Source organism: Chiloscyllium plagiosum, chromosome 3 (assembly GCF_004010195.1).
Source record: "Chiloscyllium plagiosum isolate BGI_BamShark_2017 chromosome 3, ASM401019v2, whole genome shotgun sequence".
NCBI lineage: Eukaryota > Metazoa > Chordata > Chondrichthyes > Orectolobiformes > Hemiscylliidae > Chiloscyllium > Chiloscyllium plagiosum.
Window position 1 is genome coordinate 23,194,198 of NC_057712.1, and position 12,672 is coordinate 23,206,869.

A 12,672-nucleotide genomic window follows, 5' to 3' on the forward strand; every position below is an offset into this window, starting at 1 on the left:
ATAGAAGCTTGCCTGGGGGCATGGGACCAGAGAGGACGAGTCAGGGATTCAGGTTTAAGAGATTGGGATTCAGGTGTATGAGAAGTGGAAGAAGGATCCAGGGCATCATGGATGGGATGTAATGGGATAGAATTGGGATTATGGCCATGGTGGATTGAAGTGAGAATGGACTGGCATCCGGGGCACTGTGGTGGGAGTGGGAACAGTCAGTCAAAATTAATGAAAAAGAACGAGATGCCTAAACTGCAGGATCCCCAAGTGTGAATCTATCTCAGGGAGTTGACAGGTTGTGTCCTTACATGGCTTTGAGTGCACCTCAAAATCAGCCCTCCTGCTTGCTGTGCAAAGAAGGGAGAGCCTTCTTGCAAATTTGGTGGTGAGCACAATACTGAACACTAACTGGAGTAGAAAGTGAGGTCTGCAGATGCTGGAGATCAGAGCTGGAAATGTGTTGCTGGAAAAGCGCAGCAGGTCAGGCAGCATCCAGGGAACAGGAGAATCGAAGTTTCGGGTTCCTGAAGAAGGGCTTATGCCCGAAACGTCGATTCTCCTGTTCCCTGGATTCTGCCTGACCTGCTACGCTTTTCCAGCAACACATTTCCAGCACTAACTGGAGTATTCAATAGAGATGAAGGAAGCAACACCAGATTATTTCTTCTACGATGAAGGAAATGTCCCGAACCACCTCCCAACCATCAATGAGTGCCAGCTATAAACTGTGTTAATACATTCAGATCTCTGATTCAGCAAGTAATAATGCTGCACAAATAAATAAAATGAAACCAAATTAATGCAAATTATTTATCACTGAAATTTAAAATGCCCCTGTCACCTTTGTGCTCTTAATACATTTTATGATAATAGCAATGGAGATTTGCAGAAGCACTTTGACCATGATGCAGAGCCTCCTTGATGAATCTGGAGACTCTTTTACTGGCTTCACATTGTCAGCCGATGGAGAGATTTCCACTGAAAAAGTATTTCCTGCAACAGAGTCATGCCTGTTTTCAATACACGCTGACAGCACTTTAAATTTTATTGGTATTCGGTTGTGAAACAGGTGAAAGAGCAAAAAAGTGAAAATAGTACACACTTCCAGTTTTGACGCTGAGAACACCACGCCACTGTTAGAATAAAACTCTGGCCTTTGTGAGAAGGAGCAATAATTTAGCCTTAGAAATAATAATTTATGTCAGACAGACTTAAATTCTTTCGGGTAATTAAGCCAGTTATCGAAGTCCCTGTTTGGTTTAGGTTTTTAAAAAGTGCTTAACAAATGTGCAAGCCTGACATACATGCACAACTAAGGTTTCTGGAATAGTTAAGAGTTTGATATTTTGAAAAAAATGCCTTAGCAATAAATATGGGGTGGTGACAAATGGGAAATATTTCGCCCAGGGAAAGTTTCATTGGGTTTCATTGGGTTCTCCTCTGGAATTCCAGTGCTCACATTATTTATGAATGACCTCAAACAGCATATGGATTTTGATGCCAGATGTCTGATGAGTGAACTGCATTCTGATACATGACCCCTGGGAAATTCCAATTCCAGGTGGCCTGAAAGCTGCTGGCAGACAGGTACGTCTGGGAATGAGTGTCATTATATCTCAGATTATGGGAAGTCCACAGTATTCTTGGAGCTTGAAGGAACACTCCTGTCATATTTCTATACTTAACTTTCTGGATCTTTGGTAAGTGAGGTGCACAGCTACAGGTCAGAAGAGCTTTAACAATGTAAGTGTAAGTTGGTAATGAGGCTAATATCTGGCCTACAATAAACTGCTTTGGTGAGGTGCATTAAATGTGATCAGGGTTATTCCATAACTAAATTATGAGTAAGGGTTGAAGAGTCCAAGGGCTCAATGCTTAACTCTGTGTCAGCCTTCAACAGCTCATCTGTTATTCCAGTCATGAGGTGAATGGTTGGGAAGAAAGTAACTTGCAGAAAGAGAGCTTGAAATATGCCTGCCCTTCAACTCCATAATGAAAGGTTTTTAAAAGCTTTACCTTTTTCGTTGCCTTCTGACCAATATCCACCTCAACACTTGGTTGCTCTCTCTTGGAACACAATGTTGTGACTCTCTTAGGCATCCCAGTTAAAATTACTCTCATATCTCAATGGTACTACCAGAGTAGTAAAAAATCTGAATCTGTTCACTCCTGGTCATTCTAGGTCAGGCCAATGAATTAAGCAATGAACTAAGCAGACATTGATCTTTAAAATAGGGATAATTTAAGTAAGCCACGGACTCGGGATCGATTCCAGCCTCGGGCAATTATCCGTGTCGAGTTTGCACATTCTCCCTGTGTCTGCGTGGTTTTCCTCTGGCTGCTCCGGTTTCCTCCCACAGTGCAAAGATGTGCAGGTTAGGTGGATTGTCCATGCTCAATTGCCCATAGTGTCCTGGGATACGCAGGCCTGGTGGCTTAGCCATGGGAAACGCAGCGTTACAGGAATAGCGTTGGCTTGTTAGAGGGTCAGTGTTGGCTTGATGGGCAGAATGGCCTGCCTCCACATTGCATGGATTCTCTGAAATGAATGCGACACAAGAGGACACAATCACAAAATTCATAAGACCTTGGTAAATATCTGCCCACCACACCTCAAGCTGGTGGACACTTTGAATATGGTGGTCAATTCAGGATCAGTCAACTCCTTTTAAAAGGGCTTGGATCAGTGACATTTAGTAGGGGGTTTTATGTCAGGAACAATATTCTGTATTTTAACATTTATGTCTTAGCCAGTAAGAGCAGAATAAATGAACTTACCATTTATTTCTTGGTTGCTTGTCAGACCATTCTATATTTGAAATAATTGTTCCATTCTCTTGCAAAAAATCAATGAATATTGAAAATTGTCAGACAGGAAAAGATCAACTGATTTATTCAGACTGTCCCATACAGGTAACAGCAGTGAAAATGGTGGAGACTGGTACAATTACAACATTTAAAAGGCATCTGGAAGAGTATATGAATAGGAAGGTTTTAGAGGGATATGAGCCAAATTCTGGCAATTGGGATTCGATTCATTTAGGATATCTGGTCAGCATGGACGAGTTCCCCATGTGTCTGTTCTGCCTTTCAAAAGGCCATGCTGAATTGTTTTACTTCTATTCCATTTTTGTGGTCAACTCCTACACCATTGATTTCCATGGCATCCAAAAATCAGTTTTGAATATACTCAGCAACTATGCATACACTGTCTTCTTGTATTGAAAATTCCAAAAATGTCTTATATACCAGAACATGAAGACTTTGTACTGTGTGTCTCACCCGACCATACCTCTACGACAAGCAATCTGTGGCAGACGTGTAACATCTGACTGAAAAGCTCTGCCAGTTGTGGGGGGCAGAAATCATCAGAAAATCTAACTTAGGTTGATTGAAGCTAGTTTAGGAGAGTAAAATGACCCCGAGTTTTATTACAGCCTGCCTATCTCTGTCTGAGACAGATATAGATCTGGCTTTATCCGAAAGGTATACAGTGGTCAGCTTCACTACCCAAGCTGACAGCCAATTTCACAGCTCCACAATTCGACAAAAGAACAACGAGACCATCATGAAACACCCTAACATAATTGTGTCCTTTTCTAACTTGTAAAAGTACCCACCTATTCCCATATGACCTATCCATTTTAAGAAAGTGACTGTGATTTGAAAAGAATTCACTGTTTGGCACATATTAAGATATTCTGCAAACATTCATAGAATCATCGAGCTATACAGAATGGAAACCGATCTAACTCGTCCATGCTGACCAGATATCCTAAATGAATCGAATCCCAATTGCCAGCATTTGGCTCATATCCCTCTAAACCCTTCCTATTCATATATTCTTCCAGATACCTTTTAAATGTTGTGAATGTACCAGCCTCCACCTCTTTCACTGGCAACTCATTCCATTCATGCACAATCCTCTGTGTAAAAAAGTTGCCCCTTAGGTCCCTTTTAGATCTTCTCCCTTTCATGTTAAACCTATGCCGTCCAGTTTTGGACTCCCCAACCCTGGGGAAAAGATCTTAGCTAATCATCCTATCCATGCCCCTCATGATTTTATAGGTCTCGCTCCAGGAAAACAGCCCCAGCTTATTCAGTCTCTCCCTCTATCTCAAACCCTCCAACCCTGGCAGCATCCTTGTAAATCTTTTCTGAACCCTTTCACGTTTCACAACATTCTTCCTATTGCAGGGAGATCAGAATTGAATGCAGAATTTCAAAAGTGGCCTAACCAATGCCCTGTACAGCCGCAACATGATTTCCCAACTCCTATAATCAATACACTGACCAATAAAGGCAAGCATACCAAATGATTTCTTCACTATCATGTCTATCAATGAGTTTACTTTCAAGGAACTATGAACCTGCACTCCATGGTCTCTTCGTTCAGCAACACTCCCCAGGACCTTATCATTAATGTTTAGGTTTGCCCTGATTTGCCATTCCAAAAGGCAGCACCTTGCATTTATCTAAATTAAACTCCATCTGTCACTCCTCAGACCATTGGCCCATCCGATGAAGATCCTGATGTGCTCTGAGGTAACCTTCTTTACTGTCCACTATACCTCCGATTTTGGTGTCATCTGCAAACTTGCCAACCATTCCTCCTACATTTACATCAAAATCATTAATGTAAACAGTGAAAAGTAGCGGACCCAGCACCAATCCCGGTGGGACATGGCTGGCCTGCAGACTGAGAAACAACCCTCCACCACCACTCTCTGTCTCCTATCTTTGAGCCAGTTCTACATCCAAATGGCTAGCTTTCCCTGTATTCCTTGTGATCTAACCTTGCTAACCAGGCTACCATGCGGAACCTTGTCGAATCCTTACTGAAGTCCATTAGGCGAAAGTAAGGACTGCAGATGCTGGAGATCAGAGTCAAGATTAGAGTGGTGGTGGAAAAGCACATCAGGTCAGTCAGCATTCGAAGAGCGGGAAAATCGACGTATCGGGCAATTCCTAATGAAGGGCTCCTGCCCAAAACGTCGAATTTCCTGCTCCTCGGATGCTGCCTGACTTGCTGTGCTTTTCCATCACCACTCTAATCTTACGGATACACACAAGGAACAGAAGTAATCCATTGGCTCCTTGAGCCTCCTCAACTATTCAATAACATCATGACCAATCTGACTATCACCACAAATCCACATTCCCACCTACCCTCATAACAATTCACTCACCCAACCAACCCCACAATCTTCTTGCTTATCAAGAATCTGTGCATCTCTTAAAACCATCCAGCAAAGTAATTTCCACTACCTTTTCACCAAGAGTTCTAAAGATAAGAATCCCCTGAGAGTGAAAATAAAATTATCTCATCTTTGTTTTAAATGAGCAACAGTGGTTCCTAGTTCCAGATTCTCCCATAAGAGAAAATATCCCTTCCTTGCTGTGATAAGGCAGTATAAACTCTGCCTTTCTGTAAGACATTAGGAAGTCTTGTTTTGGGGTACTTGCTGAATGGGCATATTATTAGTACTGTGCCCATTTATCTTTCAGCTTCAGATCCCATTTACATTTTATTGATGAGCTGTTGGCTCCAAATAAGAGACTCACTGCCTCTTGCCAATGTAGCCGACTTGATTTTTGAATACTCCAGCAAACACTGGAGATTGTTGTTGAAGGGTTGGGGTAAGAAAAAGCCAGCAACAGGCTCTCACTCCTGCAGAAACTTTGAAAGGCAACAATCTATAGAAAGCATTCTCTCTATTAGGGCCTTTCTATTCCTAGATCTTAGCAAAATGATACACACTGTAGCTACTGTGTATTACTGGTGGAGGGACAGGGTGTTTGTGGATGTGGTGCCAAACAAGTGGGCTGCTTTGTCCTTGAGAGTGTCAAGCTTCTTGATTGTTTTTGGAGCTGCAATCATTCAGGAAAATGCATAGTATTCCACCACACCCCTGAGTTTTGTCTTGTAGATGGTGGACAGAATATGGAGTTGCAGGAGTTGGATTACTCACTATAGGACTCCTACTTTCTGACCTTCTTCTGTAGACACAGAACTAATGTGGCTGGTCCAGTTCAATTTCTGCTCAATGTAACCCCCCTAGGATATTGATAATAAATGTTTCAGAGATGGTGATGCCATTGAATATCAGGGGATAATTTCCAGATTCTCTCTTGCTGGAGGTGATCACTGCCTGGCGCTTGTGTGGCACAAATGTTACTTGCATACCAAAGCTGGATGTGACCAGGTCTTATTGCATTTGGACATGCACTGTTTCAGTATTCAGTGAGCCATACATGGTGCTAAATGTTGTGCAATCATCAGCAAAATTCCCTACATATGATTTTATGATGGACGGAAAATCATTGACACTCCTCTGAGGAACTCCTGCAGACATGTCCTGGAACTGAGGTGATTAACCTCCATCAACCACAACCATCTTCCTTTGTGCCAGGTATGACACCAACTAGTGGAGACTTTGTCCATTGCTTCCCATTGAGCTCAGTTTTGCTCAGACTCCTTGATTCCACATTCGGTCCAATGTGGCCTTAATGTCAAAGGCAAGTCATTCTCACCTCATCTCTGGAATTTAGCTGATTTTTTTTCCAAGCTTGAACAAAGGCTCTAATGAGTTCAGAAGCTAAACGTACCTGGTGAAGCCCAAATTGGGTGTAAGTGAGCAGGTTGTTGCTGAGCACGTGTTGCTGATGAAATATCATATTACCATGTGTTTAAAATATTCTTCGGCAGAAGAACTACTTTCACCAAAACTGCTGACTTCCACATATATGCAATGTGGCCTTTCTGTCCCTAACGCAGCTCATCTGCTGCTGAAATGATCATCCATGATTTTGCAATCATCAAATATTGATGTAACAGTGCTCTCCTGGCTGATCTAACGTTATTTCCCCTCCAGAACATTGAACTCATTCAAAATTCTGCAGATTATATCATAATCTGGACCAAATTCCATTCGCTCATCACCCCTGTAGCTACGTTGGCTCCTGGTACAGCCACACCTGCATTTTAAAACTTCCATTTTAAAATTCTCATCCTTGTTCTCAAGTTGCTCCATTGCCTAATTACTCCTTATTGTCATAACTTCTTTCAGCCCTGTTAGCCCTCTCCTCTCCCAAAAGCTGTCCACCTCCAACTCTGAACAATCGCTGGTCATACCTTCACCTGCTTGGGTTCCATGTTCTGAAAGCCCCTCTATAAAGCTCTCCACCCACCTTCCTTTGAAATGCTTCTTAAAACCTATTCCTTTGACCAAATATTTGGTCACCTCTATTAATATCTTCTCATGTGGCTCGGTGTCAAGATGTACTTGCTAATGCTGTTGTGACATGCCGTGGGATATTTTACAATGCTACACAGATGCAAGTTGTTCTGTGGTTTCTTTATTCCCACATTTTTTTAGATCCTTTTAACATTTTAAACTCTTAATCAGGTCAACTGAAAAACCGTCTAAATTGGAGGAATGAAAGCTACAACTATACAATCTGGCCTTGTGATTTAACCCTTCATTATTCTGCACCTTTCAAAGGCTATGATTTGTTTGCAGAGACTCTGTCCACAGGACACAATGTAACACCTCCAATGAGAAGATGTGAGACTGGTCTGCATTGTGTATATTTCACTCATTTATACTTGTCAGTTGTAATCTGATGTCCTCGAACAGATTGGCTAGTTCTTTAAGTCTTCTAATCCTTGGTTAGTTTCTTTAAGCAGTTTTGGGTCTTTCTTGGCTGGATGTCCATTTAATGGTCGACCAAAAAGTTTATGTAGGTTGCCAGCTTGCTGGACAAGGCTCCCAAAGCCTTTCAAATGCTGGTCAACAATTTCTTATTTGAGAGACAGACAGTAGTTGATTGAACAACTTCCCCATTTCTTTTTGCTTATGAGTCTGTGAATAATTTGTGTACCTCCAAGTTTACTTTGTTTAGGTTATGTGACTTACAACTACTGGAAAAAGTTTAGAATTCTGGCATGGAAAGGTGCTGTTTTGGGTAAAAATTTTGGGAAGTGTAAGTTTTGCTTCAATTTTGCTTCAGTCTGTTCTCTACAAACCTAGAGATCTCATCATTGGAAAATAGAAAGATAGCATTACCCTTTTGCAGAATTTGACTTAATCCCTTTGCACAATATATTTTTTGCCAACAGTTCTGATTCTTATTTTTTCATATTCACATTTAAAAGAAAAATAATTTCAATAGATATCGGGATTGATTTTGAAATCCACACTATTGGTTTTAATATGCAGTGGCTTAAACAGCCCGTAAAAGGGGCTGTTGCAGGCTGCTTTAATAATTGTGAAAGGTGTTTGTTTTACTCTATTTCTGAGGTGCAGAGGAGCTGCATTATTAGGTCTTCTATTTGGTCCCATCATGCAAGGACTTACTTCACCCCATGGTTCCCATTTCTCACCTTCCTGGATGGACAAGGCAACATAAAAAGCCTATTCAAAGGTCGTAGCTCTCTGGCTGCGTGATGACAGGGCCCAATCACCTTTACGTTCAGTGTCATAGACTGGTAGAAGTGAATGGTGGCCAGTTCTATGTCTATCCTGATTAATCTTTGCATTGACTTAATGGGGGCAGGTGACCGGCAAGTGCCATCCTTGTTGCCCCGCCCTCTGAAATTTGAGCAATAACTGCTGGGATTGGACTGGGATTGTCGGATGCAAGTTTGTTTTACTTTGCTAAACTCGTTAACTGATTTCTAATTTTAAAAAAAAAGTTCTTTCATTTTCGCAGAGTCGTCAAGGCTTGAAAAGAAAGAAAGCAAGTGTCCCACGCCAGGATGTGATGGAACCGGACATGTCACAGGCCTTTACCCTCATCATCGCAGTTTGTCAGGCTGTCCACACAAAGACAGGGTTCCTCCAGAAAGTAAGTGAAAAAGAAGTTCAAAGTGAAAGGTAAACATATTTATAGTTGCTATCATATTAACTTCCCCTAGCTCCTGAAAGAATGTCACTTTGTGTCAGTTTTGGTGCTTTCCTAATGTTTCTAATTATGGCCAAAACGGAGCATACAATTTTAAATTTTTGCTGACAAATCACAGAAAACAAAATAGAGGAAATTACTCAACAGGAATTTCGAACCCTGTAGGGATAATCTTTTCCCAGTGAACCCACAGTCTGCTTTTTGCTCTCCAAGTGACTTGGAGGACCAGTGTAAAACAGGATGTTGCTTTCCTATGAGACCAATTTCACTTGCAATGTATTATGACTTGTCATTATTAAATGCATAAATATTAGCCAGCTGTTCAGTTATCACTGGTTTTATGCCCATGCCAAAGTTAAAAGTTCTGCCCTCAAGGTCTTGTTTATGTCACCTTCAAATCGGATAACCTTTAATTCCATTTTTCAGTCAGGACCCATTTAGGAACAATTTGGTCCCTCCTGTTTCAGATGGTTGTCCTCTTGCCTTTGGTTTCGGAACGGGACCCTAACTGTTATTTCAACAAATTTGTGGATGTTTATGTGGAAAAGCTCAGAAGAATTTTTGGGAAGAACTTTTATGGAGTATTTGTCTAGTAGCCTGTGATTGCCATCTCACTTACCACCCTGGCATTCACAACATCATACCAACATGCTGTGTCCCAATGTAGGTGATGAGGCAGTGCCTGGCCGGACCACTGATTTGTTACCCTGGGGCTGAAAAGCTATTATAGGTTATCAGTTCAGGGCACACTCCCTGGCAGTTTGACAATTGGACCCAACCTCCAAATGAGTTGGAGCTCCTGCACGTAGGAATGGGCAGATGGCCAGTATGCTTTCCTAGCAGGCTATCCTAAATGTTTAAATCCATTCTTCTGTCCAATCCTGATGGCAAAGTTTGGAGACTCAGAAGTATGATCAGGTATCCCACCTATTCAACATCTCTTCCTGACTGCAATTTGAAGATAATCACAGTCACAAACAGACAATCTATACTCCATGATGTGTTATATCAGAATGTAAAGAAAATCATGACATTAATGCAGCAATCCAAGTGTTAAGTTTAAAGTTGAATGAGGCAGTATGAGGATCTGAAATCTTGCCAAGAGAAAGCTTTCAGATGGCATTGCACACAGCTAGAAAGGTGTGAATGACCTTGCTCCTGTTAAGGTGTTTAATGTGCACACGATTTTTTGAAAAGGGATTATATTGATCCATCAATAATTCTGCCGTTTATAAAATTGACCAATAAGCAAAAGCACCTTTTCTTTTCTGGACACACATAAGAAATTTCTTTAAAATGTCGGCTTCACAGGTCAATGCAGACCAGTCATTTTCTGTGATTGTACATAGAGTTGAAGTCTGCAAAGACTTGCACTGTCTTAAGAAATATTGAGACAAATGCCCTTCATTCTGCTAAGAAATTATACTGGATTGTGAGTATAACCTTCTTGAAGTATTAGCTTGAATATCCAATTTTTCATTAGGTGAATTTGAAGATTGTGTGTAAATTTAAAACAGAATTGTCATGTTTAACCACCTTCAATCGAGCAAAGAGCAAATCTCATTCAGGTGATACAGTATTGAATATTAACTTCTATTAGATTAGCTATTATATATAAGTACATTGACAATTGTGAATCACCATATGCTCTATGATATTGTACTCATTACTGTGATGTAATCTAGAATTTATTCTTATAATAAACATTCTGAAGCAATAATTAAAAGATTGTAGTCTCACACTTAATTCCTCAAGAACACGCAGAAAACAATATCCTAGAAATCTTAAGTTAGAATTCTCTATGCTGATATTAATTAATTTGTGGCACATTGGCACAGTGTTTAGCACTGCTATCTCACAGCACCAAGAACCTGGGTTCGATTCTACCATTGGGTGACTGTGTAGAGTTTGCACATTCTCCCTGTGTCTGCGTGGGTTTCTTCCGGGTGCTCTGGTTTCCTCCCACAGTCCAAAGATACGCAGGTTAGGTGCATTGTCCATGCTAAAGTGTCCAGGAATGTGCAGGTTAGGTTGATTAGTCATGGGAAATACAGGGTTACAGGGATACAGGAAAGGAGTGGGTCTGGGTGGACTGCTCTTCGGAGGGTCGGAGTGGACTCAATGGGCCAAATGGCCTGCTTCCACACTGTATGGCTTCTATGATTATGTTATTTCTACTATAATACACCTGTAGACATATACATCCCACCTTGAAATAATGTTGCTGGCTGGAAAATCTTAGAAAAGGAGACATTTCATTGCAGAATTTAGATGTCTATAGTTGAAAACAATGACTAAGTTCCTTTAATTAGCTGAAATATTTCTTAGCTGAGGTTTCAGTAAGTTAGTTGGATAGGTTGTCTTTGCGAAGGGGTATAGATAGTTGTTTCTTCCTCCCCTGCTCCGGCAAGAACGTGCAGGTCCTGGACCTCCTCCATCGCCACACCCTAACCACCCAATGCCTGGAGGAAGAACACCTCATCTTCCGCCTTGGGACCCTCCAACTCCAGGGCATCAATGTTGATTTCACTAGTTTCCTCATTTCCCCTCCCCCCCACTTTATCCCAGATCCACCCTTCCAATTCGGCACCGCCCTCATGACCTGTCCTACCTGTCCATCTTCCTTCCCAACTATCCACTCCAACTGCCTCTCTAACCTATCACTATTACCCCCATCTCCATCCACCTATCTCACTCTCACCTACCTTCCCCCCGGCCCCAGTCCCTCCCATTTATCTCTCTGCCCCCTTAGCTCACAAGCCTCATCCATGATGAAGGGCTTTTACCCGAAACATCGATTCACCTGCTCCTGGGATGCTGCCTGACCTGCTGTGCTTTCCCAGCACCACATTCTCCATTCTTGCCACTAAAGATTGATAACCGAAAATAAAAATTTTAAACTAAACATTAACGATGGCCTAGTGATATTATCAGGAGACTATTATTCCAGAAACCCACGTAATGTTCTGGGGACCTGGATTTGAATCTCACATTGGCAAGCAATGGAATTTGAATTGAATAATAATCTGGAAATAAGAGTCTAATGATGATCATAAAACTTTTGACGATTGACAGGAAAAACCCATCTAGTTCACTAATGTCCTTTAGGGAAGGAAATCTGCCATCCTTAGCTGGCCTACGCATGACTCCAGACCCACAGCAATGTAGTTGACTCCTAACTGCTCTCCTGGTCATTAGGAATGGGCAGTAAATGATGGTGTAACTAGTGACACCCACATCTGTGAACGAATAAAAAAAGAAATTAACAGAGCTTAAGAAAAGAGTTACAAATAAAATGTAACAAAGACTAAAAGTGGAAAAAATAGGATAAGGTGATAAAACACAACACCCTGTGATCGGGAGTCAGTGATGTTATTGCCAAGTAGCACGATAACTAAGAATAGTTTTAGCTGTGCAGTAGTGCTATTTGATTAAAAAATGTTTTGAACTTTGGCTGAAAATTTCCTCAGAGCTGCTCCCACTCTATTGCCTTCACTGATTCTGAAAATTTGGTTGTGAGTGTAAGCAGGGATCCTGGTGTACTTTCAGGGGAACTTTGCTGGTGGGATTGGAACAGCTCCCAAAAAATCTCTGGCAATAGGGTCATAGAGTCATAGAGATGTACAGCATGGAAACAGACCCTTCGGTCCAACCCGTCCATGCCAACCAGATATCCCAGCCCAATCTAGTCCCCACCTGCCAGCATCCGGCCCATATCCCTCCAAACCCTTCCTATTCATATACCCATCCAAATGCCTCTTAAATGTTGCAATA

At 41.5% G+C, this 12,672-nt stretch overlaps 1 protein-coding gene across 12 annotated transcripts in view; it reads left to right on the top strand.

Moving 5' to 3' along the window:
- Window positions 1–12,672, top strand: part of LOC122541729 (myelin transcription factor 1-like protein) — a 438,359-nt gene that overhangs the window by 204,583 nt on the left and 221,104 nt on the right. For all 12 annotated transcript variants that reach the window (XM_043678643.1, XM_043678679.1, XM_043678690.1 and 9 more), the window contains one exon: window positions 8,707–8,841. In XM_043678643.1, the coding sequence (XP_043534578.1) occupies window positions 8,707–8,841 (135 nt within the window). The remainder of the gene's footprint in view (window positions 1–8,706; window positions 8,842–12,672) is intronic.